The following is a 26507-nucleotide window of genomic DNA, read 5'->3' as shown; positions in this document are numbered from 1 at the left end:
CCTCTAAGCTCTGGCCCAGCAGGTAGAGGGGCTGAAGCCCAGTAGCCGGTCTTCCTGGAGGTGGTCTGGGGAATGGGGCTTCAGGTGGAGAGTCGCCCTCAGTGCCTGCTTTCAGCCTGGCCCTCCTCCCCCTCCCTCTTGCCTCCTCAATCTGCCGGTTGCCTCCAGGGCTCTCCTGGCTCAGCTTCCACTGAGAGCCCACTTCCTGTCTTCTGCAAGGAGCGGGAGCAGGGATTGCAACCTGGGGATCTAATTGTTCTTGAAAAGAATTTCAACCCATCCATTTGTTTTCAGTGGGCTGCCTGTACCTACCACTTACTGAGTCTTTCTGAGAGTGAGTGGGGGAGATCTCTGGGGACAGTTGGGCTTGAGTGTCTCTGCCGAATCACTTCCATGTCTCCGTCTTCTTTCCCTCACTCCTGAAATATATTACTCCTTCCACTTTCTTTGTTTTTGTGGGTGTAAGCCTCCATATTACTTTGGTTAATTTTAGTGTTCTTTGGAACACAGATGAGTGCATGTTCATTCTGCCTTGTTTAATTTTAGAGACAGGGTGTCGCTCTGTTGCCCAGGGCAGAGTGCAGTGTTAAGATCATGGTTCACTGCAGCCTCGACCTTCTGGCGTCAAGTGATCCTCCCACCTCAGCTTCCTGAGCAGCTGGGACTACAGGTGTGTACCATCACACCTAGCTAATTTTTTAGTTTGTAGAAATGAGATCTCACTATGCTGCTCAGCCCGGTGGTCTTAAACCCCTGGGCTCAATCAATCCTCCTGCCTTGGCCTCCCATAGTGCTGAGATTACAGGCATGAGCCACTGCATCTGACCCCTTTCACCTTGTTTAGCCTGACAATCCATCTTCTCCCTCTCAGGTCTTTCCATCTCAGTCTTCTGCACTCCAGGCTTCTGTGTCTTCTTCCTCTGCTCAGCCTTTAATTGTCGATGTTTCTGGTTCTATAGCCTCATCTTCTTGTGTGCACTCTCTGTGAATGTACCCTGTGGCTTTATTACCTTTGACATTCTTCTGTCTTCTAAATCATCTCCTGAATAGAGTGTTTTCTCCTGTCCTGGGTGTCCTGCGGCCCATAGGAGCAGCCATGCTGTGGGACACCCCGAGTGGGGTTTGTGTTACCTGTTGTGCCTACCATGCCCTTCCCCACCTTGGATGCACAGGTGCCCCACCTTAGCTGCCTGAGATGCTGTTTATCCTTGATAGTCACCTTTTAAGCCTTATACAGGTCTATCAAGTTGACTCACCATTACAACTTGGTGTGTGCTGTGCCTTGTGTAACACTGTAGTTCCAGGAGTCCTCAAACCTGGAGTGCATGCTTTGCAGGGATCTATGATGCCCTTGAATTATATGTTACATGTGAACCTGTGAGCATTTTCTAGGGGCTCTGCACCTTTGTGTCCTCAGCTCTGAGCCCCATGCTTGCTAAAACCAGCAGGTGTTCAGAGTGAATGAATTTGCTTATCTTGGCATAAATCATTTAACTGTTGATGATACCTCAGGAAGGTGAGCCTTTGGGTATACATCCTTTTAACATTTTCCCGTCTAAAAGTTTTGTGGTCTTATTACAGGATGTAGAAAACAGTGGGCCTCAGTTATTCTTTTGTTGTTGTGCCGGAGTGTACCACGGTTGTTTTTGAAAGATAACTTTGACCATACCCTTAGGAACTTCCTCAGCTCACTTTCAAATAGAGGGCACTGGCTTTCTAACCATTGTGTCTCCCAGCCCAGTGACAGCTGAAGCTGACTGCTTCCAATGTCACAGGCAGCACAGAAGAGCCGCCCTCCAGGTGCTGCTGGGAAATGCTGCCTGGAACTCTTTGCCATTTACTTTCTATCAAAAGCTGAGGGAAATGGTACATATGGGGCTTTCCTAAAAATATGGGATCCATCCATTTGTCAGCAGTGTCATTCTGTCCTGTCCCAGGGCCTTTCAAGATTTTGATGAAAATTAATAGATCCCATATCCCAGAATAATGCTATTAATAATTTTATTATTATTACTTAATGATAGCAAAAAGTTAGCTAACTCCAACCGCTCACTTGTTATTTGCCAGGTAATCCTCTAATCCAGAGGATTTGGCCTTTTGTGTGTGTTACTGTCCTGCTTGCACCCAGCTCTATGAGGAAGGCGCTGCTGTTGTCATTCCCATTTCTGCACTCGTGGGAACAAGCGTAGTGAGGCCAGCCTAAGCCACAGAGCTGCAGGTGGGGGAGGCAGCTGGAACCCTGGTGCCTGGCGGTGGAGTTTGAGGCTCTGACTCCTGTGCCGTGCTGCTGCCCCAACCCTAGTCATACGAGGTATTTCACCCCGCCCTGGATACTCTGAGATCCCCTCTGGGTTCAGCAGGCTCAAAGAGCTGACTGCCTGGAGCAGAAGGCACGGGCTCCTCCACAGACTCCCCTGAGCTGAGTCCCCCTGTGGACACCAGGGCCACCTCCTTGTGGCGCTCCCTGAAGGGTCATCTCTGGAAGAACTGTATTGGTTCCCTGGGGCTGCCAGAGGAAAGCTTCACAAACTGGGGCTTAAACAACAGAAACTGACATCCCACAGCACTGGAGGCTGGAGTCTGAGCTCAAGGTGTCAGCATGCTTGGTCCCTTCTGAGGGTCGCGAGGGAAAGATCTCTTCAGACCCCTTGCTTGGCTTATAGGTGGCGTCTTCTCCTTGGGTATCATCACATCGCCTGCCTTCTGTGCATGTCTGCATCCACGTGTCCCCTTTCCAGTAAGGATATTAGCCCTTTAGGCTGGGGCCCGTCCTAGTAGTCTCATCTTAACTAATTACATTTGCGATGGTCCTATTTCCAGATAAGGCCACATCCTGAGACACTGGGGGTTAGGATTTCAACATAGGAATTTGGGGGAATACTATTCCATCAGGCTCACGGAAAATTCTGGTCTTAAGTCAAGAGTATAGTGTTCTCCAGTCTGTGTGCGAAGGCGCACACCTATGGTCCCAGCCACTTGGGAGGCTGAGGCCAGAGAATTGTGTGAGACCACCAAGAGTTCCATACCAGCCTGAGCAGCATAGCAAGACCTCTTCAAAAACAGACAAAAAGAGTGGTGCTCTCCAGAGCGATTAGTTTGCTTTAAAAACAAAACAAAACAAAACGTAAACACTGGCACTGGTGACCGATCATCCTATATCCACACATGAGCTGCACGAAGGCCGAGCGGTCACTCTGGATGCCCATTGGCATGTACTTGGGATTTCTTGCTCAGCATTTTGGGGCCTTAATTCTTTTAGGGGACTTCTTGTCTAATGTCTCACCTTCTTCTAATTATGTGAGATATTTACATATCATCTGATAAACTGCTTTAAATTTGTCTTCAGAACAGTGAGCTGGATAATTAAAGAAGCTTTTACCTGCTTCTTGGGCCCAGTTTTCATTTCTTCTTTTTTCTGTTTTTCCTGGCTATTCTAGTGCTAATTTCCTTCCTTTCCTTTCCTAGGCTGGTCTTAGAGCATCCTCTCATATGTACAGCCAGACCTTCTTTCAAGCTTTTATTAAAATGGGGAAGGGTCATTTGGGAGGCTTTGTTGTTTTCTGTTTCTAAAGATCGTTTTTGTTCCTGCAGGGGAAGTCCTTAAGTCTTATTTGTGGGGCCCTCTCCTGGCTCCGTGACTTTGAACAGAAGAAGCGTGAAGAAGAGGCAAGACTCCTTGAAACTGGAACTGGTCCCTTACATGATGAGAAAGATGAATCCCTGTGTCTGTCTTCTTCCTGCGAAGGGGCTGCAGGCACCCCGAGGCCTGCTGGAGAACCGGCCTGGGTTACTCAGTTTGTGCAGAAGAAAGAAGAGAGGGACCTGGTGGACCGACTAAAGGTGAGACCTGGGGTATCCAGAAGTGGGAGTGATGGAGGAAACAGGGCTTCAGCGATTGTGCTGGGGCGATTCCGAGACTCAGGTAGCGTGTGTTCCTCTGCCGTTGCCGTGCCTCTCAGCTCTTCCATCAGCTCCTTGGGTCGATGGTGCTGCCGCTGTGCTGTCTTTTTTGAGCTGGAGGTCAGCAGGCCTTCTCCACACAAGGAACGGTTGGTGCCCATTTATTACTCACCTGGGAAAGGACCTGATCATTGCCATTGGCAACATGGTTCAGTGGCTGCAAATGGATCTGATGGAGAGCGTGTGGCTTTGGGATGAGTGTGCTGCCTTCCGCAGTGAGCAGTGAGGCTGGGACCTGCAGGGATGAGGTCCCGGGAGGGGATGTGGCAGCCCTTGAGTGCTGGCTGGGGAAGGAGAGATGCCCCCAGTGAGGAGGCGCCGGGCTGAGCGGCCCAGACTCCTTAGGAGGGGCCTGGTTTTGGGCTTCCTGGTGATTTTCTTTTATGTCTGCCTCCTGTAGGCGGAGCAGGCCAGGAGGAAGCAGCGAGAAGAACGCCTGCAGCAGCTGCAGCACAGGGTGCAGCTCAAGTATGCAGCCAAGCGCCTGGTGAGCCTCATTTCTTGGGGGGCAGGATTATGTCCAGGTAGGGTCGCTCTGCTTGGAGGCTCATGGGTGCGTGGCCAGGGCTTTGGTCTCCCCTCCATGACCCTCACTGGCTATGTGCTTCCATACAGAAGCTGGGCTGTGAGTGGTTGAGGTGTGGATCCTAGGAGTAGACCTCTCTCCAGCCAGGCAGCCAGGCCCATGTGAATGGGTGTGGTGTGCTTTGTCTCTGGCACATGGGGAGGTGGGTACTGGTGCTGAGACTTCTTCCTCCCTCCCCACCTCCACTACTCCTGTCCAGAGGCAGGAAGAAGAGGAAATGGAGAATCTCCTCCGTCTCAGCAGGGAGATGCTAGAGACAGGCCTGGGGGCTGAGCGGCCGGAGCAGCTGGAGTCTGGGGAGGAGGAGCTGGTCCTTGCCGAATACGAGAGTGATGAAGAGAAAAAGGCGGCGAGCGGGTGAGACAGAGGCGGCAGCGCTACCCTGCCCCAGGCCAGGGGACACCCTTGAAGATAGCTCTTTCCCTCATGCCACAGATGCCAGGAAGCACCTGGCGAGAGGCATGGTGGCCTCTGCCCTCTGCTCTAAGCCGGGTCCTTCCTAGGGTCCATGAGTGCCAGTGGCAGTGAGGACAGTCACCAGCCTGGCCTGTGTCCTCTCAGCTGTCCTCACGGCAGCTCAGGCAGGGCAGGAACATTTGTGTCTGCGCCTTATACACAAGGAGGCTGCAGCCCCACAAGGGGAGACACCTTGGCTGAGGCCACAAGCCTCAACAGTGGAGAGTGGGCTAGAACTCAGCCAGCCTGGCTCTAGATCTCAGGCTCTGAGGCAGCTGACTGCACTGGGTAACCTGTGAGGTGCCAACCATCAAGGCGTCCTTAGCCTGAGCTTTCCTTCTCCCATAAGGCCTCTGTTGGTCCAGACTCGAGGTTTCCACTTGATGAGCCATGAGCTGCTGGGTGACTTAGCCCTGAGCAGGCCACCCAGGCCATTTCGGGCCCACAGGATCCCTGGTGACAGCCCCGTTCCCATTCACACTGGAACCTCACCACCATCCCTGAGTGTCTGCTCTGAGTGTGGCACTGTCCAGATGCTGTGGACATAAAAGGGAAGAAGACGTGGAGGGGACAGTTAATAGACATGAAAACAAATGGCACCTATGTGAAATCAGCATGTTTGCCTACAAGGAAAACAAAATGGTGATGTGGATGGGGTGGGGGGCTGCACCTGATGATGAGTCCCATGTGTCCTGTGACATCCTGGCCACCACATCTGTCGGAGGGTAACTGCAAGACCAGAGACCCTCCGTGGATGTTCCTGAAGGTTCATCCCCGGCCTTCATGGTCTGTCTGCAGGGCGCCTTCTGACGCTACCTCCAGCTGCCATCCACCAGACACCAGCTTCCCCGCTGCCCTGAGCTTCCTCCAGTGAACCAGGCCTTCCTCTGTCCTGTCTGAGGATTTGCTCATGCAACGTGCTATGGCCAAACACCCTGCCCTCCTCCCTTGGCGGATGTCTTCCTGTCCTTTAAGGCCTGGCTCGGGTGTCGTCTTGGTGGCCTCGGGTGTCAGCCGCTCTGTTTTGCTCACGCTCCTGCTTGTGCTTCTGTTGTTGCTTCCTCTCCCTGGCTGGGCTCGAGCTGCTTCAGGGCAGGAACCACATCTTTATAGTTTTATGTTCCCAGAGCTAACCCAGTGTTTGGCATAGGGGTGTGCTCAATCAAATCGAGTTGACATGAATGAGCAGATGCTGCCTTGTTGCAGTCTGGTAGCGTAATACCAGGCTGCCCCTGTGGACCTCGACTTCTGCCCCTGCCCAGGGCAGAGACCACCGTGCTGCTTTATGCCTCGTTGTTGAGACGGGGTCATAAACAGTTTGTGCTCCATGAACCCTTCCTGCCCGCCTCCAAGGTCGTGTTTCTGCTCCCTCTCTTCTCCCTTAGAGCCCGTGGGGACAAGGCAGGGAACTTGAGTGGAGATGGAGGTGGTGAATATTAGAGGAACAAAGTGCTCCTTCAGGTCGGGGCAAGAGCCATGGATCCTGCAGGTCAGCTTCCAGGGCTTCCCATGCCCTCGCGTTTCAGGAGATAATGTGAGCCTCAGAGGACCTGAGTTCTGAATAGAAAATTTTTGCTCTTCATTTCTTCACACACCCAGCCTCTCACTGAGCTCCTGCTGGCTTTGTCCAGCATGTGACATAAGATTGAATCCAAGCCTTTAAGATAGACCTGCTTGCTCTTTAGTGACCAGGAAGCCAAGCCTGTAATAATTACTCTTCTGATAGCCCAAGGCAGTTGTGTTCTGCTTTGTTAGAAAGGAATTTCAAGGTGAACAAAAATGTTTTCTTTTTATGTGATGTTCCCATAGGTAGCGTGTGCCTGTCAGATGGTTTTGTGTTTTCTGAGGAGCATAGACTAGTAGAGCTAGCTCAGTTTCAGGCCATGGGATGCAGGGCTGGCTTCCCCATTGACGCCCGGTGCTGATGGACTCTTCCTGCATTACTGGAAAGGGCAGACTGAGGCACTGACAAAAGAAGAGTTGTAACTGGTCATAAGTGACAGCATCCTCTGTTCACTCGGTTGGTCAGTTGTAGCTTCATCCAGGAGATGGTCATGGGGTTCCTGCTGCATACCAAGCTCTAGGTGAGGCCACGGGGACTCAGCAGAAACAAGGCCAACCTGGGTCCTCCCTTGTGGACATGACAGTCTGTGGGGAGGTAGACCAAGAGGAAGCGATGTTGAATGAGATAGGTGTTAAGAGCAGGGGCCATGAATTTGTGTCAGAGCAGCCAGACCTACCAGGGAAGGTCAAGAAGGCTTCCTGGAGGAGGTGATGTTTCTGCTGCTACCTCAGAGTTGACTGGGAGCTCATGAGGGGAGACAACATTCCAGGCACAGAACATCCAAAGGCCTGAGATGATGAAGAGCAAACATCCCTTCTGGGGCCTCAGAGGGGTCCAGCTTGCTGGAGGGAGGGCAGAGAGGAGAGCAGCCTGCCATGATTCCCGAGGCTTCCAACTCAAGACTTGGGTTCGGGGTGCTGAGCCCCTTTCTCCTTTTCACATTTCCCTACCCACAGACCTGAGCGGCTATGGGAGGTTGGGGTTGGCATTTGCCTGGGGGAGTTTCTGAGCGAGCAGCACCTGATGCCGTGGTGGAACCCATTGCTGGGAATGGCCAGGGCTCAGCACCAGTGCTCAGCAGATGCTCAGTGCGTTTTGCTGAGTTTGCTGAGGGAAGACTGTTTTCTGTTCTCTCAAACACACACAGAGTGGATGAGGATGAGGATGACCTGGAGGAAGAACACGTAACTAAGGTAACACGAGTGTCCTCAGCTGGTGCCGTGTTGGGGGCTATGGGCTGAGCTCTGCACCCCGGGGAGGAGGCTGGAGTCACTCGGCTACTTCTCACCCTCGTCTCCACAAAGGAGGAGCTTCCAGCGCTTGGACTCTGTTGCTTCCTGCACACAACCTTGGTCCTAAGTTGCTCCTTTGGCCAGCTGCAGTGGACCCTGGAGGCCTCTCCTGGGTTCGGAGCCTGGGGAGACCTCTCCTGGGAGCAGGGACCTGGGGAGACCTCTCTTGAGTTCGGGGCCTGGGGAGTCCTCTCTTGAGTTCGGGGCCTGAGGAGTCCTCTCCTGGGTTCGGGGCCTGGGGAGTCCTCTCTTGAGTTCGGGGCCTGAGGAGTCCTCTCCTGGGTTCGGGGCCTGGGGAGTCCTCTCCTGGGAGCAGGGGCCTGGGGAGTCCTCTTCTGGGTTCGGGGCCTGGGGAGTCCCCTCCTGGGAGCAGGGCCATGCTTGCCACCCCAGGGCATCGAGGAACAGCTGTTCTGGGCTGAAGTCTGGGTGTTTTCTGTCCCCGCTGGGTGGTGCGGGTAGGACAGACACGAGTCCCCTGCCCTTTGGGTCTCTCATGGTGTGCTTCTCCCCTTGTCCGTGTTCCCATTTGCATGGAGGGCTATGGGTTGTGTATGGTCTCACATTTCCCATTTGATTTCATTGATTTATGACTTGTTTTCTGTCGGAAGTAGGTGTTTTCTCTGTATTTTCCTTTTTTCCTCTCTTCACTCTTGCCTTAGAGGAGTAGAGAGAGGGTATTCTGGTCAGCCTTCCTTTTTCCCTTTGGGGGATGTGTGTGACACACTCCCTCCCCTCCCACCGACAACCTACCCTCCCCAAGTGGGGACTCTTTGCCACGGGGGATGGTCACCCGTGTCCTAAGATTGGCCAACCCCCCAAAAGCGGTTGATTAGAGGCTGGATATGACTCGTGGAAGGAGCTGCCTTTGGGGCATTCGCTTGAACTTCTGGAGCTGTGGGTAACTTGGGAACCCCTGGGTCCCTCGACAGATGCCTGACATGGGATATCGCTGTGCTGCTTCAGCTTTGTGCATTGGGAGCCACTCCCTTTCCCTCAGCCTCTCAGGCCCTGGCGTGCCTTGATGTTAGAGAATGCTGTGGGATGTTTTGGTTCCCTCTTTGAAGCGCCTTTCCTTCTCTCTGCTAGATTTATTACTGTAGTCGGACACACTCCCAGCTGGCCCAGTTCGTGCATGAGGTGAAGAAGAGCCCCTTTGGCAAGGATGTTCGGCTGGTCTCCCTCGGCTCCCGGCAGGTAAACAGTAGCCAGTGTTTCCACCAGGGGCCGTCCTGCTCCTTTCCCCGCAACTTTGTCCTCCTCGTCCGGGCCTGGGAGACGCTGGGTCTACGACAGGCTGAACAGTGTGAGGAGCAGCCCCCTCCCTGGCCTGGCCAGCGCATCACTGGAAGGCAAAGGAGAGGTGGGCGGGGCAGGTCCACCTGTGTTGGTAGGATGTCATTTAGCCGGCACCATCTCTTTGCCTCTTTCTTTCTTCTTTGTTGCAGAACCTTTGTGTAAATGAAGACGTGAAAAGCCTAGGTTCTGTGCAGCTGATCAACGACCGCTGCGTGGACATGCAGAGAAGCAGGCACGGTAGCCACCGGGACCATGGTGTAGCTGCAGGTGGTCTGGAGAGAGTGAGGCAGGGGTGGCAGTGACTGAAGACCATTAAGTGTCTTGCATAGAAAGAATGGCAGAGGAGACCCCAGTTCCTTCCTGAGTCCCCTCTCCTTGGGAAAAAGTGTTCCTACTCTCTGGGTCAGTGTCTGGTCCGAATCCTTGGCTTGGAGATGATTTTATAGGCTCTTCCTGGAGAACAAAAGTAAAACCTTATAGTGTTCTGATGAGACCACAGTAGGCAGTACTTGGGAGGGTCTTTTTTTTTTTTTTGAGACAGAATCTCACTCTTTTGCCCAGGCCGGAGTGCAGTGGCGCTATCTCGGCTCACTGCAAGCTCCGCCTCCTGGGTTCACGCCATTTTCCTGCCTCAGCCTCCCGAGTAGCTGGGACTACAGGCGCCCGCCACCACGCCCGGCTAATTTTTTGTATTTTTTTAGTAGAGACGGGGTTTCACCATGTTAGCCAGGATGGTCTCGATCTCCTGACCTCGTGATCCGCCCGCCTCAGCCTCCCAAAGTGCTGGAATTACAGGCGTGAGCCACCGCGCCCGGCCCGGGAGGGTCTTACAGACCCCACCCCATGGAAGTGGGTCTCAACATTACAGAACCCTCTCTTGGGCCTGTGGACAGTTGCTGTCCTCTCTTGTTTCTTTGTGCCTGTGCCACCCTCAGAGAAGAAGAAAGTTGCTGAGGAGGAGAAGCCAAAGAGAAGGAGGCAGGAGAAGCAGGCAGCCTGCCCCTTCTACAACCACGAGCAGATGGGCCTCCTCCGGGACGAGGCCCTGGCAGACGTGAAGGACATTGAGCAGCTGCTGGCCCTTGGGAAGGAGGCCCGGGCCTGTCCCTATTACGGGAGCCGCCTTGCCATTCCTGCAGCCCAGGTGAGGGCCCTGCAGGGCCAGAAAGCCGCTCTTGGCTCTCACTGTGGTCTAGGCCATGAGGGGAGTCCCCATCACACTGTAGTTTGGGGGATGCCCCGCGCCGTGGTCAGACTGATGGCACCTAACCCATTCTCTCCTGATGCGTGAGTTGGAGGAGGCGCATGGGATCCCTTGGGGGCTCTGGGCAGCAGGGCCAGTTGGCATTACAGGGGCTAGTATTTAGGAGCCAGGAAAGCATGTGCATTCCCAGTGAAACCACAGGGAGGGGATGCCAGGAGCTGAGAAGAACGCGTTGCATAAATCTGTTTACAAATGGCTTTCCAAGTGATGCTCCCAACTTCCATGCCTATGATGTGATGGAACATGTCAGTGATGGAACCATTCAGTTTTCCAGTTTTTCATTTCGTTAATATCAGTACTCTTTTAACTGGAAAGCTTTCCTAACTTACACCTACCTGCAGCACGTGAGAATACTATCTTCGCTGCCTCAATTTCCCTTGATTTTTTTTTTTTTTTTTTTTTTTTTTTGAGACGGAGTCTCGCTCTGTCGCCCAGGCTGGAGTGCAGTGGCGCGATCTCGGCTCACTGCAAGCTCCACCTCCAGGGTTCACGCCATTCTCCTGCCTCAGCCTCTCCGAGTAGCTGGGACTACAGGCGCCCGCCACTACGCCCGGCTAATTTTTTTGTATTTTTAGTAGAGACGGGGTTTCACCGTGGTCTCGATCTCCTGACCTCGTGATCCGCCCGCCTCGGCCTCCCAAAGTGCTGGGATTACAAGTGTGAGCCACCGCGCCCGGCCTTTTCCCTTGATTTTTAAACAGAAGGAAGAACTGCTAATGTAGCAGATCAAAAATAGTATCTCACTGTTATTTGGTGGGTGCAAGTTCACTATTTCCTTGCTACTTCTTTAATTTGAGTGACTTTGGAAACAGGATATCACTTGTGGAAAATTCTTTATAATCCAGAAAAAAATGTAAGGTTTTAAAAGATTCAGGGAACTAAGTAACCATTTTGCACAGTAGCTAAGTGCTCACCAGCATACCTGCTGAGCTGTGTGGACACTGGCAGAGAAACCAAGGAATGCTGCCAGGCCCCATGGTGTCCCAGGCCTTCCCTCTGGTCTGTTTGCCTTTAGAGCAAGATTAGTGCTATAGGCATTTATACACAAATACCATAATGTGGCCCAAAATCTTTATGATTTTTGAATTTTTAAAGTACTTTGACCATATTTTGCTTTTATGTTAATAGTATTCCAGTGAAATTCTACACATGGGGACACTGGAGCCCAGAAAAGTTAAGTGACTTACATTTTCTCACCAAGCGTGAGTGATGGAGCCATTCAGTTTTCTGGTATTTCATTTTTTTATGAGTATTCCTTTAACTGGAAACTTTCTTAACAACAAACACCTAAAGATCTGCAGAGTTGCTTTTATTTTTGTTACTCCAGCTCCACTCCTCAACCCTCACTTGGGATAGGATGTATCAACCCTGTTTTGCAGATGAAGAAACCACGGGTCAGAGAGGTTAGACAACTCTTCCAGAGTCACACAGCTGGGAAGTAGCAGCTCCAGGAGTAGAAGCTGGGGCCACTTCCTGGTGCACCGGTGGTTTTCAGGTGTTTTGCGGAAACTCGGGGGCCTCCGGGGCGACCTTGAGGACATGGACAAGGCTAAGCAGGGGTTCCCCTCACCCAGCCCTGCCCTGGCTTTACTCAGGAGTCAGACCAGCCCTAGTTTCCTGTGTTTCATGTATTGGCTTTTCATGTAAAACTCGAGGAGAGCTTGTCCATTGCTACAAGCAGTTTTTCGAATGTCCCTACACAGTCCAGGCAGGAAATAGAAGCACTCACATCAGGAGCTGAGTGTCAGGCAAGCAAGACTCCTGCAGGGGAGCCCCGCCCTGCTCAGGTGGCCTCATCTCCCCTCCCAGCTGGTGGTCCTGCCCTATCAGATGCTGCTGCATGCGGCCACTCGGCAGGCTGCGGGCATCCGGCTGCAGGACCAGGTGGTGATCATCGACGAGGCACACAACCTGATCGACACCATCACGGGCATGCACAGTGTGGAGGTCAGCGGCTCCCAGGTGCGTGGGCCTCCCCTCCCCGGGCCAGGGCCTGCCGTGAGGTAAAGGGACTTGGATGGTTCCTCCAGACACCTGGGCCAAGAATTCTTCCGGAGGTGAGGCTTGCTAGAGGGTGCACGAGTCAAGGCGGTGACCTCATCGCAGGCTGACCATGGCTTTCCAGTGCATCCCAGAACTCTGGGGACCCCACTTCGGCAGAGTGGCTCATTTCCCCGCACCTTACCTGCCCCCATGCTCCTGAGTCCTTCCAGCCCTGGATGCCAGCAGCCAGTTGTATAAGCCAGGGAGATGGCATGAGTGAGGCAGAAGTCCCCTCAGGATTGGATGTTGTCATTACTAAGTTGCCTGGAGGGGACTGAATTGAGGAATGCTCAAGATCAGTGCAGGCTCCTCCTGCTGATCTGTCATGCGCCTGCGTGGCTCCAGGTGCCTCTGGTCTTCACACTGACTCTGCCATGCGGGTGGTGTTCCTGTTTTACATTGAGAACTTGGAGAGTCAGAGATGGTCAAGTTGTGTCCTAAGGTCATCCAGCTGATGAGTGTGGAGCTGAGGTGTGCCCACTGGTTTCTGACTCTGAAACCCCCACAACATCCCACCAGCTCTACTGACCTGTGCCTGGGTTGAATTGAGGCCGGGATGTGATGGTGACCTTGAACCATCACTCTTTGTAGACTCCAGGTCTTTTCCCAACCCAGTGAAACTAGCAGGGAGATTCCGTACTTGAGGGATTCAGCCTCTTGCTTTTCTCTGACCCCACAGTGGACACTGGAGGAAGACTTCCCTTCCTTCCCCTCTCTCTCAGCTCCCACCAGCCTAAGGGCTGTGGAAACCCATACCTTTTGTCTGCACCCAGCCCCCTCTCCTCCCTTCAGTGGCTCCCTGTGTGTCCAGGGCCAGCATCTTCTAGGTGAATCTAAGATGTCAGTACCTCGGCCCTCGGCTGCTTGCCCAGAGCCTGGTTTGTGTTCTTTCCCCAGCTCTGCCAGGCCCATTCCCAGCTGCTGCAGTACATGGAGCGATACGGGTGAGACGTGACCCTCTGAGGTAGTGGGACAGTCCCTTGGTGGCCCCTTGCATGGGCCCCTGAGAGGCAGCACTTTGGTTTCCACCTCTGGCCTGGGCTGTGGCGGGGTGGAGCTGCATGCCATTCATGTCCTGGGCACATCCTGGTGTGTGCTGCACACAGACCTGGAAGGCTGGGGACTGACCTCTGGCTCTGAGGCCTGGGGCCGTGGCCAGGCTGCTCTCTGGAGAAGGATTTGTAGCTTGTGACCCAGTTGGAGAGGCATCGGGCAGCAAGGCTTCTACTAGGGCAGGCAAGGCGAGTTGCCATCGGGGCACCACCACTTAATGTCCATCGGCTTCTTCTCAGGAAGCGTTTGAAGGCCAAGAACCTGATGTACCTGAAGCAGATCCTGTATTTGCTGGAGAAATTCGTGGCTGTGCTAGGGGGTGAGAGCCTCGTCCCCCTGCTGACCCCTGGCCTGCAAAACCTGCCGGGCTGCTTTTCCCTTGGATGCCCATCAGGACGCCTCAGTTCTCTGTGTTTTTAAGAAGGGTCGGCCAGGTGCGGTGGCTCACGCCTGTAATCCCAGCACTTGGGAGGCTGAGGCAGGTGGTTCACCTGAGGTCAGGAGTTTGAGACCAGCCTGGCCAACATGGTGAAATCCCATCTCTACTAAAGATACAGAACAATTAGCCGGGAGTGTTGGTGTGGCCTGTAGTCCCAGCTGCTCCAGAGGCTGAGACAAAAGAATTGCTTGCTCAAACCCGGGAGGCAGAGGTTGCAGTGAGCCGAGATTGTGCCACTGCACTCCAGTCTGGGTGACAGAGTGAGAATCCGTCTCAAAAAAAGAAGGGTCTTGGTCATTGATTTAGAAAATTCTTGTGCTTTGTAGCTTAGTTGAGTTGTCTGACTTGAGCTCTATTTAGATCCATGGGTTCTTTGCCCATGTTCTGAGGACTTTTTATTTCAGGCCCTGCTCTGGGATACAGCATCACATGAACACACAGTGTTTCCGTGATAGGCGTAGTGCTGTGGGGTGTTTGAAGCACTTGCATATTCGGTTTTGTGTGCCCTGTGAGAACACAGTGCTGGCATTTGAATCCTTGTCGATAGACGCATAAACTAGAGCTCGGAGCAGCCCGGGAGCCTGGGATCTTCTGACTCCGGCTCCCACGCCTCTTTGCATGACCCTGTCACGCCCCCTTGTTTTATGATGGGGCACCCCCTTGGAAGGCGTCTGTGGAAGTGGAAGCTGCAGAAAGCCTGTGGGAGCTCCTGGTGGGAGCTGGTCTCATGTTGCTGCTCTGAGCCGCCAGCTCTGCTTTGCCTCAGGCTCAGCACCTGGCCTGGGCAGCTCCTCTGTGCTCCTGTGCCCTGCATACCTTGGTCCGGCCGCTGTATCCCGGCCTCCTGGAGAAGGGGTGAAAAACATAAACTCACAGGGCTTTGGGTTCCATGTGCAAGCACGTGAGTCAGACGTGGGAGGCTCCTGGACCCACCTGCCCTCTTGGTGGTTCCTTTGCATGCTATAAACAGTGAAAAGCAAAACAAAGCCATTCAAATACGGATGCTCTTCTTACTTGATGTGCAGTGCGGAGGGAGAGAAGATAGGGAAGGTTGGGGGTGGGGGCAGAGAACCACCATTGTGACCTATTTCCATTCTCTTTTTTAGGGAACATTAAGCAAAATCCCAATACACAGAGCCTGTCACAGACAGGTAAGAGAGTTGCCCTCAGAGGGCCCAGAGCTGATCTGAGCCACTTCCGAGCTTAACCCTGGGACTGAAACCTGAGGCTCAGGGTGAAGCTCCCAAGGCCCTTCATGTGTTTGCTCTCAGGGACGGAGCTGAAGACCATCAACGACTTTCTCTTCCAGAGCCAGATCGACAACATCAACCTGTTCAAGGTAGAGGTTTCTGCCTTTCCACATTCCACATCCAGTTTCCTTCTGTTGCCACCTGTGGGTAGATTACTGTGTTAAGACTATAGAAGGAAGGAAAAGCAAAACATAGGCATGTAATTACTTAACCCTTAACGCAGCATGCCTGCGAGGCAAAAGTCATCTTCCTTTAGGGTGAAGGCCACAGGGATGGGTGAGAAAGGGACCTTTCTTAGTGCCCCCATAGAACAGAGACCCCAGGTCCTCGCCGCCTCACTCCATCTTCTGGCACAGTCTCCCTCAGGCTTATGGACAGGAGCAGGACGTTGATTTGTTGATTTCTGTGCAACCCCTGTCAGACGTCTTCCCACTGGGGCCTTGGGTCTGGTTGCAGCCTCAGACCTCTGCTCACCCAGGTCTGCGTACCCGGCGCTCCCAAGATGGAACACGGCCACTGTCGCGTGAACCCCAACCTCGTAACTCAAATCAGCAACAATGAATGCCCTCGGGTACAGGGTTCTGTGTTCTAGGCTGCATGCCATGTGCTGTGGCTCTGAGCTAGGATATCTTTTTGCCCCGGCAAGGAAAGCAAACAGGCCCAGGGAGGTGACTTCAGGAGGGTGGCGAGCACAGGCTTCCCACAAGTGAGCCACTAGCAAACGGCAGAGACAGCATCCAAACCTAGCTGCATTGACTTGGGGCCCCACATTCTTCCCATCCTGCCCGCCTTTTTTTTTCTTAAAACCAGCTTTTCCCCTGAATTACCCATTTGGGTCACTGTCACTGCCACCATCCCTGCCAGACAGGCTGGATCCAGGTCATCCTTGATGTCTTTCTCCCCTTGTCTCCCACATGCCTGTGACAGCCGCCAGGTCTGACAGCCTCAGACAGTCCTGCCGTCCTCGCACCTCTCCCACAGCTGGGACATGGGTGCAGGTGCTCCTTCCCTCGCCTTCCTTCTGCCCCCCTTGCTTTCCTTCTCCCCTCTTCTTCCCACGGGTCTCGGGTCTCATCACCCATCATTGAGGGAATCCTCATCGAAGGACGTCGCTCTTTTTAGAAAGCGGTTTAAAGGCTCCAAACTCCTCATCTCTGCATCCCAAGCTAAGATCTGGCACCAAACCACACACATTGGATGCACCGACTGAGTGGCACTGCTCCAGCCCCTGAGCAGGCCCCAGCCATCACCTCCTCTGTGGCTTGGCTCATAGAAGTTCCTTTTTTTAACTCTCTGTCACCTGGAAGGAAAGCCAAGGGGACTTAGATTTTACTGAGCACTCTTAGACTTGGGAGACATGTTTGGAAAGAGGGTCTCCCCCCTGAGGAGGACACTACGTTGTGGGCAGGGGCAGTAGAGGAGGGAGTGGCCTCGGAGAGGGGATGACAAGGTTGGTGGCAAGGAGGCTCTGGGTGCCTCAGAAGGTAGCACTGCGTTGTGCTGCCTGGGTGGTAGAAGTGGTGTTTTTTGTTTTATTTTTTGTTTTTAATATTACAGCTTGCTCAGTTTGCACACGTGCCTACAGCTGGCCTTGGTTTTTGCAGGTGCAGCGATACTGTGAGAAGAGCATGATCAGCAGAAAGGTAACTGCTCCCAACTTGTCCTGAACAAGACCCAGGTGTGCCCCAACTCCCTGCCCTTGCCGTGCTTTCCTCCCCTGCCCTCAGGGAACTCCAGAGTCCCCTTCGTCTCCACCCTCCTTGGTGCAGTGGGCCTTGCTGGGGCGGTGGGATGTGTGCTGCAGGCGTCTTGGGCCTGGCAGAGCCTCCGATCCAGCCAGCCTCTCTCTCATGGCTGTTCCTCGTTCCTCTCCACTGTTCTCTCTCATCCCACCCAGCTCTTTGGATTCACAGAACGGTACGGAGCAGTGTTGTCATCCCGAGAGCAGCCCAAACTGGCTGGGTTTCAGCAATTCCTGCAGAGCCTGCAGCCCAGGATGACTGAAGGTGAGGCAGGAGGGTGGGCAGGCAGAGCTGGCTGCAGGCATGGGCAAGGACTTCTGTTCCTCGTGTGTGGACCTGACCAGAGGGAGGCCTCCTCCCCATTCTGCTCTGTGCAGCTCTTGCAGCCCCTGCAGACGAGAGTCAGGCCAGTGCCCCGCGACCAGCTTCCCCACTGATGCACATCGAAGGCTTCCTGGCAGCTCTCACTACGGCCAACCAGGACGGCAGGGTCATCCTGAGCCGCCAAGGTAATCAGGTGCTTCTTGGCCGGGTTCAGTTCCCAGGAAGGAGCCAAGCTGAGCCAGGGAGCCACAGCATGAAAAGGATTCTTCCTTCTATCCTGGGAACTTCCTGGGTTAGGAGGAAGCAGTGCAGTGGGCACTGGCCTGCTGTGACCTGGGCAAGCAGTGGAGGTGGATGGGAGGAGATCGAGGGGCTGAGATACGGGGACTAGGGTAAGCAGTGGAGGTGGATGGGAGGAGATCGAGGGGCTGGGATGGGGATCCTCTAGGGCAGGGGTCCTAGGGAAACTTGTATTGTGGGGTAGGTGGGCTTTGGTTTGGGTCATGGTTTTGTCATCTATGAGCTTTGTGATTTGGACTATTTTCTTTCTCAACTTCAGTTTCCTCATATGAAAGTGGAGAGGATAGGCCGGGCGCGGTGGCTCACGCCTGTAATCCCAGCACTTTGGGAGGCTGAGGTGGGCGGATCATGAGGTCAGGAGATCGAGACCATCCTGGCTAACACGGTGAAACCCCGTCTCTACTAAAGATACAAAAAATTAGCCAGGCGTGGTGGTAGGCGCCTGTAATCCCAGCTACTCAGGAGGCTGAGGCAGGAAAATCGCTTGAACCCAGGAAGCAGAGGTTGCAGTGAGCCAGGATTGTGCCACTGCACTCCAGCCTGGGCAACGCATCAAGACTCCATCTCAAAAAAAAAAAAAAAAAAAAAAAGAGAAAATGGAGAGGATAGTATGGTCCACCTCTGTGGGCTGGTTGTCCTGGAGATTAAGTGGTGTTTTGTTTAAAGAGAAAGCACTAGCACTTGTGCCTCAGACCTGGACTCACCTGTGGACCCCCTTTGCTGGGATGATAGAAGTGTCTGTTGGGCTTGCACTCACCTCTCCACTGATCTGTTTTTCCAGGCAGCCTCAGTCAGAGCACCCTGAAGTTTTTGCTCCTGAATCCAGCTGTGCACTTTGCCCAAGTGGTGAAGGAATGCCGGGCAGTGGTCATTGCAGGGGGGACCATGCAGCCGGTAAGGACACCTGGACACCTTTCCCAGCCCCTGTGCCCCATGTGTTGGGATGAGATGGGGTCTTGGGAGAGATGCATTATCAGTCCTGTTCTCTCCTGGGGCCCCAAGCCAGAAAGGGTCAGCTTGAGCAGGCCTAGTGGTGTCTACTGGGTGACACTGCTGTTCTGTCTCACTGCTGTGCCTTTTAGGCTGCAGGAGCATGGGGACTCCTCTGCTGCTCCATTGTGTAGCCCCAGGATCACACGTCTCCCAGAGAAAGCTGTTCTGTGGTTTCAAATTCAAGGAAAAAAATCATGATTCCACTTCTAAAAGGTTCATTTTGATGTATATGAATATAATAGTCTTTGTAGGCATAATTTTTACTTATGTGCATACCTATTTTAAAAACAAAAGTGCGGCTCCCTCTATGTGCTGTCACTGGAACTCGCTCTTTTCACTCAGCAGCCGGAGGGTCATAAACCTGTCTCCTTGTCAGCAAGCATGCACGTATTTCAGTATCCCAGCTGTGCTGGATTCCAGTTACACAGATTCATAGCATTTCATGTACCTGCTCCTCTTTTGTTAGTTGTGCAAGCTATTTGCAGTTTTCTGTTTTGAGCATGACTGTGATGAATATAACCGCATCTCTGCACAATGGTGACTCCTACCTAGCAAAGGGCCTACTGGACGAAAAGCTGCTGGGAATCCTGAAGCAGTGCTTCCCAGCCCCAGCTGCCTTAGCTTTTGATTTTTATATTTTTGTATGTATAGATTCATAGTTTTCTTCATTCAGCATATTAAAGTTGTTTACAGTCATTATTGTTTCTGATGTTCACATTGTGAGAGCCCCTTCCTGCTAGCTCAGGTCCTTGCCGTGGCCTGGCCAGACTCGCCTCCAGCACAGCAGAATGTTGTGGGTTTACCATGGGTGTCCGTGCCCCACACTGGATTCATTTCTCCAAGCCGCCCTGGTTTCTTGTAATGGGGAATGACATTTAGAAATCAAGCTGTGGATGCTGGGGTGTTTGTCGTGCTCCTGGGGCATTTCAGTAGACAGATCTAGGAAATGTTTTCAGAATGAATCCATACTGCTATTTCTTTCTTTTTTTCTTTCTTTTTTTTTTTTTTTTTTTTAAACAGAGTCTCACTCTGTCTCCCAGGCTGGAGTGCAGTGACCCAATCACGGCTCTCTGCAACCTCTGCTTCCGGGGTTCAAGCAATTCTCATGCCTCAACCTCCTGAGTAGCTATGATTACAGGCACGTGCCACCCCACCCAGCTAGTTTTTGTATTTTAGTAGAGATGGGGTTTTACCATGTTGGCCAGGGTGGTCTCGAGCTCAGGTGATCCACCAGCCTTGGCATCCCAAAGAGCTGGGATTACAGGCATGAGCCACCACGCCTGGCCCATATTGGTGTTTCTAAGTAAAAATCAAAGGATTTGTTTACTTGACCTTTTATTGTACCTCTTTTTCTCTTAAGCCTGAACATGTGTGCTACATTAACATACTTATCTGCTCTATCCTATAATATACTTAAAAGTTTTGAAATCATAGTACCAATATTACTTCTAACAATGAATCTGATTGAAATTGCCTTTCCTCTTTTCCCTTAGAGTGTAACCCACTAAGGATGCCTGGTCACACTAGGCTCTAAAGTCTTGTGGAATAGGCTTCTCTCCGTGTGCTTCTGTTGTCAGATTCATAGATAAGCTGTTTTTGTTTCATTTTCTTTTCAATTTTAGAATTTGCTTTTTTCTTTTCTGACTTGTAGTTTTTAAATATGTAAATATTTGTGTGGTTCAAAAGTCAAAGCTATATAAAAAGATCTATTCAGGAAAGTCTCACTCTCATCCCTCTTCAGCCCATTCCCCACCCCCATAGGGAATCAGTTTTACTAGCTTACCCTTTCAGTCTTTCTTTTTCCCCTAAATAAGCAAAAATGTGTCTTCATTTTTCCCTTTCCTGTTTTATTTACATGGAAGGCACCTTAGATGTCCAGCCATCACTCCTCTAGTGGGCTGCGTGGTTCTCTGTTGGACAGATGTAGGGAGCTCATTCAACCAGTACCCTCTGGATAGGCAGGTGCACAATTACAGAGAAGGGTCCGGGGGCACATGCTGTTTGGTATTTGCGGGCTGCATCTTCTCACTGGACTCCTGAATATGGGATTCCTGGGTTAAAAAGTATAAATATGTTTAATTTGTTAACTACTGTGAAATTCCATGAGAATTGTACCATTCTGTATCCCACCAGTACTGTCTAGGAATGCCTGTTTCTCCAGAGTGGTTACTTTTGGATTTTTGCTAGTCTAACAGGTGAAAGCCTGGAGATTCTTATTCAGTAGTTTGGGCTGGGGCCTGGCCACGTGTATTTTTGAAAATTTTCGCTGGTGATTTTGCTGCATGGCCAGGGTTGATAATGACTGTGCCAGATTTGCTGGATTTCCTTTGCTGTTCCTGCACATAGTTTAAATGAGACTGTCAGCACTGGGTATCAGTCACCATTTTTCTTTTTGCTAGTTTGCCGTCAGCCTTTTCTTTGACCTCTTCTTTCAGTTTGTGTGTACTTGCTGTCTCTTAGCCCAGACTTCTCGCTTCCTTTCTGCTGGGGCTCTGAGGGGTCATGGGGCCGTGATGCTGTGGCCTTTGTCTACAGGTGTCTGACTTCCGGCAGCAGCTGCTGGCCTGTGCTGGGGTGGAAGCTGAGCGTGTGGTGGAGTTTTCCTGTGGTGAGGAGCCGTGCCCAGGGTGGGGCAGGCTAGAAGTCAGGTTCTGGCCCCCGTTTTCTGTGTGTAATACCTCATACTGCGACCAGGCACAGGGGTGGAGGAGACCCCAGGATGGGAGCCTCGCCCTTCGTGAGCTCGCCCAGGCTCTCCTGCTTTGCTCCCTGCTGCCTGCTGCCCAGTGTGACTGGCGATGGTGGGCGGGTGAGCGCTGTCAGTCGCTCCGCCTGCGCTGGATGATGGGGCGGGGAAATGCCCTTTCTGCACTGTCTCACTGCACACCTGCATCTCCAGTTTTCGGCCCCTCCCTGGCTCTTACCAGGTCACGTGATCCCTCCAGACAACATCCTGCCCCTTGTCATCTGCAGCGGGATCTCTAACCAGCCGCTGGAATTCACGTTCCAGAAAAGAGAGCTGCCTCAGATGGTCAGTCCCAGCCAGCTTGCCGCACCACAGCCTGGGCTCAGGCAGCAAAGGGTTTTCCGGGGCAGGGGTGCTCTGGCCCACCCTGAGTGTTTTCAGGTGTTGGGGAAATTGCACGGGGGCACCCACTATAGAGCCACACAGAATGAGCGGCGTCGATCTAGATGCTTATGGAGGAAGGTCTGAGCTTCCCCTGCCCTCGCCCCTTAGGCTGCAAAATACATATTCTTAAAACCTCCAGGCATTCCCTGAGGATGCCTCACACAGGGGAAAGCTGCTGGTTCCCTTTGGCGCTCTTGCCCTTTGGTTATATCTGCCTCTGCCGGGGGCAGGGATGCGGGGCTTGGAGGCATCTCCTGGGGTGTGCAGCCCCTGATTGTCATTGCGGTGCTCATCAGGACCCTGGAGTGAAGAAGGGAGGACTCAGTGCCAGGGCAATAGGAAGGCCCCCCAGGGACGCTAGTGCTGTGACGTGTGTCAGAAAGGCGCAGTCAGCAGCAGCGGCTGGGTGTGTTTGGTGGGAGGTGGTACCTACCACCCTGCGGTTCCTCTTCCTTGGCTGTAGTCCTGCCGTGGGTCTCTCCTCAGTTTTCAGTCGCAAGGTTCAGATGCGGTTTGTGGGTGGCTGAGGGGTTGCTCCATGGGAGCTCCCTCTCTTCGTTCCTTAGATGGACGAGGCGGGTCGCATCCTCTGTAACCTGTGCGGTGTGGTTCCTGGAGGGGTGGTCTGTTTCTTCCCCTCCTACGAGTACCTGCGCCAGGTCCATGCCCACTGGGAGAAGGGTGGCCTGCTGGATCGACTGGCTACCAGGAAGAAGGTGAGTGGCCTGTCGGCCAGCCCTCCCACTTGTGAGGACAGTGCCACTGAGTCCTCCTGGGAGCTCTTGTGCTCATCGGGTCAGGACAGGCTTCTGGATCCTCATCTCCACTGCTCCCAGCCCCTGACTACAGAGGATTTCCCCAAAGTCCCTGGCTGTGAGGTTCTCCAGTCCCCTGACCAGAAAACACAAGGCCACGAGCAGACCCGAGACCTGGCACCCTGAACCTGTCTCTGGGAAATGTCCTCTGTCTTTCTCAGATATTCCAGGAACCTAAGAGCGCACACCAGGTGGAGCAGGTGCTGCTGGCGTATTCCAGGTGCATCCAGGTGCGGGTGTCATGCTGAGCTTGGGTCTGAGACCATGTGGGGGTGGCAGCTGGAAACGTTGCGGGTGACATCCAAGCTTTGGCTCAGCAACTCAGCGTCTGGGTGTCTCCCGCAGGGCTGTAGCCAGGAGAGAGGCCGGGTGACAGGGGCCCTGCTCCTCTCTGTGGTTGGAGGAAAGATGAGTGAAGGGATCAACTTCTCTGACAACCTAGGCCGGTAAGTAGTGTTCTGCTCATCTCCTGGGCCATGATACACAGCCGACCCTCGCTCCCAGCAGCCGGGCCTCTGCCTGCCGTCTGCCGCCATTAGAGCCCACAGCTGGGCTGTGACTGCTCAGACCAGCCAGCTGGAGGGAGGGGCTCAGCAGCTCTTCCCAGGTTTGGCCCTGGGAGAGCAGTTGGATTTTAGGCTGGCCATTGCTGTATCAGGACCCAATCAATTGGCCTAGACAAGATCTCTCAGCTGAACAAGCCCTCTCCAGGTGGTAGGTACAGAGTGGAGAGAGGCAGAGTTTTGATCACAGTCAGAGAGGGCTGAGGAAGGGGTAGAACGGAGCAGCTGGTGGTGTGGGTGATGACCCAGGAGGTCCTGATGTCCACCCACCCTGGACTCCTGTCTCCCCCCAGGTGTGTGGTGATGGTGGGCATGCCCTTCCCCAACATCAGGTCTCCAGAGCTGCAGGAGAAGATGGCCTACTTGGATCAAACCCTCGTGAGTGACCCCAGTGTCACAGAGGGTGACAGGAGAGTGGGCAGTGGGTGGGACTGGCATCACCCCCAGGGCTGATACAGCCAGGCCTTCCCCGCTGTGCTGGCATCTCCTGTCCCCTCCAGAAGCTTGGATGCCCCTCCACACCCTCTTGATCTTCCCTGTGATGTCACCTGGACCCCTGCTGCTGGCATTGGCCACGGAGCCTCCTGGTCTGGCTCCAAAGCCTGGCAGGGTCTTTTCCCAGGGAGAGCTGTAGGCAGGGAACAGTCCTAATGGGTCATCCCCTTCACTCCCAGCCCAGAGCCCCAGGCCAGGCACCCCCAGGGAAGGCTCTGGTGGAGAACCTGTGCATGAAGGCCGTCAACCAGTCCATAGGTGAGCCTGGCTGCCTCCGGCTGGGTGGACAGATGGGGGCTGGAGAAGGGGAGAACAGGAAACGGGCTTGCCTGCCCGGTTTCCTAAATAAGTCTGAGAAAGGGGAGGGGGACGCCATGGGAACGTGCTGTGGGGGAGGCAGGTGTTGTTTGGAGCCGCAGCCTCTGTTCCTATGCAGGCAGGGCCATCAGACACCAGAAGGATTTTGCCAGCATAGTGCTCCTGGACCAGCGGTATGCCCGGCCCCCTGTCCTGGCCAAGCTGCCGGCCTGGATCCGAGCCCGTGTGGACGTCAAATCTACCTTTGGCCCTGCCATTGCTGCTGTGCAGAAGGTCAGTCCTACCTTTTTCTTTCTGAGAGCCTCCCCACCCCGAGATCACATTTCTCACTGCCTTCTGTCTGTCTGCCCAGTTTCACCAGGAGAAGTCGGCCTCTTCCTGATGGGCAACCACACCACTGCCTGGCGCCGTGCGCTTCCTTTGTCCTGCCTGCTGGAGACAGTGTTTGTCGTGGGCCTGGTCTGCAGGGATCCTGTTACAAAGGTGAAACCCAGGAGGAGAGTGTGGAGTCCAGAGCGCTGCCAGGACCCAGGCACAGGCATTAGCTCCCGCGGGAGAAAATGGGGGAATCCTGAATAAACAGTGGGTCCCGGCTGTCCTTGGGGTGTTCCAGGGCAGCTCCTCTCCTGGAATAGAATCTTTCCATCCTGCATGGCCAAGAGCCAGGCTTCCTGCCTGGTCTCCGCGGGAGGCTGTGGCAGCTGTGGCATCCACTGTGGCATCTCTGTCCTGCCCACCTTCTTAAGAGGCGAGCTGGAGCAGGCCCGTCTGCCTCTGCCCTTTCTAGCCAAGGTTGGCTGCCCTGGACTGCTCACCCTCTGGTCTCAATTTAAAATGATCCCATGGCCACAGGGCTCCTGCCCAGGGGCTTGTCACCTTCCCCTCCTTCTTCCTGAGTCACTTCTAGAGCCCTGCTCCCTAACCTGCCCCACAGCCCTGCCTGGATTTGTATCCTTGGCTTCGTGCCAGTTCCTCCAAGTCTGTGGCACCTCCCTCCCTCTCAACCACTTGAGCAAACTCCAAGACACCTTCTACCCCGACACAAGCAATTATGCCAAGGGCCATTAGGCTCTCAGCATGACTATAGAGACCCCGTGTCATCACGAGACCTTTTTTCCTGTGGGAAAATAACCCTCCCACCTGCAACAGCTGCCCCTGCTGGCTGCACCTGTCTTCTCCCTCTGACCCCAGAGGAAGGGGCTGTGGTCAGCTGGGATCTTCTGCCGCCATCAGGGACCAACGGGGGCAGGAGGAAAGTCACTGATGCCCAGATGTTTGCCTCCTGCACAGCTACAGGGTCCTTAATTAAAAGTGTACTGTTGGTTTCTGCTCAGTTTTTTATTGATTTGTGCTGCTGTTTTCTCTGGAAGCCTCTTTAAGGGAATCGAGGAGCACACTGGTGCAGGGGCTGGGCGGAGCCATCCGCCAATGCAGCACAGGCAGACAGAAGCCCCCGCCCCAGCCGCGTGGCCTCAAGCCAGCCTCCCGCTCCCTGAAGGTGGTCCCCACACAGACGTGGGACTGTTCCATCCCTGCCCCTTCCAGGGCAGCAGGGCTGAGGAGCCCATTCTGGCTGTGTCCACGGCCGGAGTCTGGGTTTAAGGCATGGCGGAGCCCCCTAGGATTTCCAGTTGTCCTCTTCTTCCTCTGCCTGTGGCTGCTGGGGGTTAGCAGAGACGGTTTGTTGTCTGACATAGGGACTCTCTCCTCCCGGCCCCTCACCAGCCCCAGAGGTGAAAAGGCTGGAGGGCAGGGGCTGAGTGAGGGAGGTCTGTGGGGAGCACTGGTTCCCCCAGGCCCCAGAGACTTAAACACAGGAAGAAGAAGGCAAGAGAGAATGAACAATGCCACAGCCCACGGCAGACGGCGGCCCTGCCTCCTACCGTTGCGTCTCGGGACCAGCTTGTTGAAGAGATCCCACATCAGCTCCCTGCCTTGGCTTACTCACTGCAACAGGAAAGCCACGGAGTGGAGTGTGGGGTTCAGTCACCTTCGACCCCCAGCTCCGTGTTCCTGCCCACTGTAGTGTTTTTGTTATTAGACCCTTTTTTCTCCTTGGTTTAGGAATGGGGGCCCCAGAGCCACTCTTGTCCATGCTCCCTCTACCGTAGAGGCGGGAATTCCAGGGCTCTGCAGTTTGAAAAGCACTATTTTATGAGCCAAGTAGAACAAGAAATGAGAACTATTAAAAAAAATAATAATAAATAAGGGATTTCTGACTACTTAACAACCCCACAGAAAATCCACCAGGGGTCCAGAAATGAGAACAAGGTGGCCTCAGCTGCTCCCACCTGAAGGGGATGCTGCTGCTGTCATCCTGCCCGGCGCCTTGGACTGTGGTGGCCGGGGCCTGGGGTGGGGATGAGGGTGTACTGACCAGCACCGCAGCAGCTGGGGGAGGTTGGGGTGCCGTTAGCCTCCCATCTTATAGGTCGGAAATGGGAGAAAGTGTGGGGTGCCTAGGGAAGCAGGTGACTGAGCAGGGAGTCTGGCTCCCATCCTAGCACCCAGCTCACTTGGCTTGAGAGGCTTGAGCCTGGTACCAGGGGCAGAGTGGGTGATGCCGGGCCCAGGCTGGCACCATACATGAGGTGGTCCACCAGGCAGGTCAGGTAGGTAGG

General features: G+C 53.7%; 1 protein-coding gene across 10 annotated transcripts in view; it reads left to right on the top strand.

Annotated features, from left to right (window-relative positions):
- The window catches only part of DDX11 (DEAD/H-box helicase 11), a 31572-nt gene extending 6353 nt beyond the window's left edge, over nt 1-25219 (top strand). For 2 of the 10 annotated variants that reach the window (XM_055280723.2, XM_055280725.2), the window contains exons 3-27: nt 3592-3840; nt 4361-4447; nt 4746-4903; nt 7714-7759; nt 8948-9055; nt 9307-9394; nt 10093-10301; nt 12231-12383; nt 13362-13408; nt 13757-13836; nt 15063-15107; nt 15228-15295; nt 16811-16849; nt 17104-17212; nt 17326-17457; nt 18354-18466; nt 21101-21173; nt 21493-21596; nt 22262-22411; nt 22672-22740; nt 22856-22956; nt 23367-23451; nt 23748-23826; nt 24005-24159; nt 24239-25219. In XM_055280723.2, the coding sequence (XP_055136698.2) occupies nt 3592-3840; nt 4361-4447; nt 4746-4903; nt 7714-7759; nt 8948-9055; nt 9307-9394; nt 10093-10301; nt 12231-12383; nt 13362-13408; nt 13757-13836; nt 15063-15107; nt 15228-15295; nt 16811-16849; nt 17104-17212; nt 17326-17457; nt 18354-18466; nt 21101-21173; nt 21493-21596; nt 22262-22411; nt 22672-22740; nt 22856-22956; nt 23367-23451; nt 23748-23826; nt 24005-24159; nt 24239-24268 (2577 nt within the window). In that variant the 3' untranslated portion in view covers nt 24269-25219. Of the gene's footprint in view, nt 1-3591; nt 3841-4360; nt 4448-4745; nt 4904-7713; nt 7760-8947; nt 9056-9306; nt 9395-10092; nt 10302-12230; nt 12384-13361; nt 13409-13756; nt 13837-15062; nt 15108-15227; nt 15296-16810; nt 16850-17103; nt 17213-17325; nt 17458-18353; nt 18467-21100; nt 21174-21492; nt 21597-22261; nt 22412-22671; nt 22741-22855; nt 22957-23366; nt 23452-23747; nt 23827-24004; nt 24160-24238 lie in introns of those variants that run through there. The other 8 variants (XM_055280719.2, XM_055280718.2, XM_063640805.1 and 5 more) reach the window with 7 other exon arrangements.
- The last annotated feature ends 1288 nt before the right edge of the window (nt 25220-26507 follow it).

Source organism: Symphalangus syndactylus, chromosome 5, assembly GCF_028878055.3.
Source record: "Symphalangus syndactylus isolate Jambi chromosome 5, NHGRI_mSymSyn1-v2.1_pri, whole genome shotgun sequence".
Classification (NCBI taxonomy): Eukaryota; Metazoa; Chordata; class Mammalia; order Primates; family Hylobatidae; genus Symphalangus; species Symphalangus syndactylus.
Note: the sequence above shows the minus strand (reverse complement) of the source record. Positions and strands in the feature narration are given on the sequence as shown.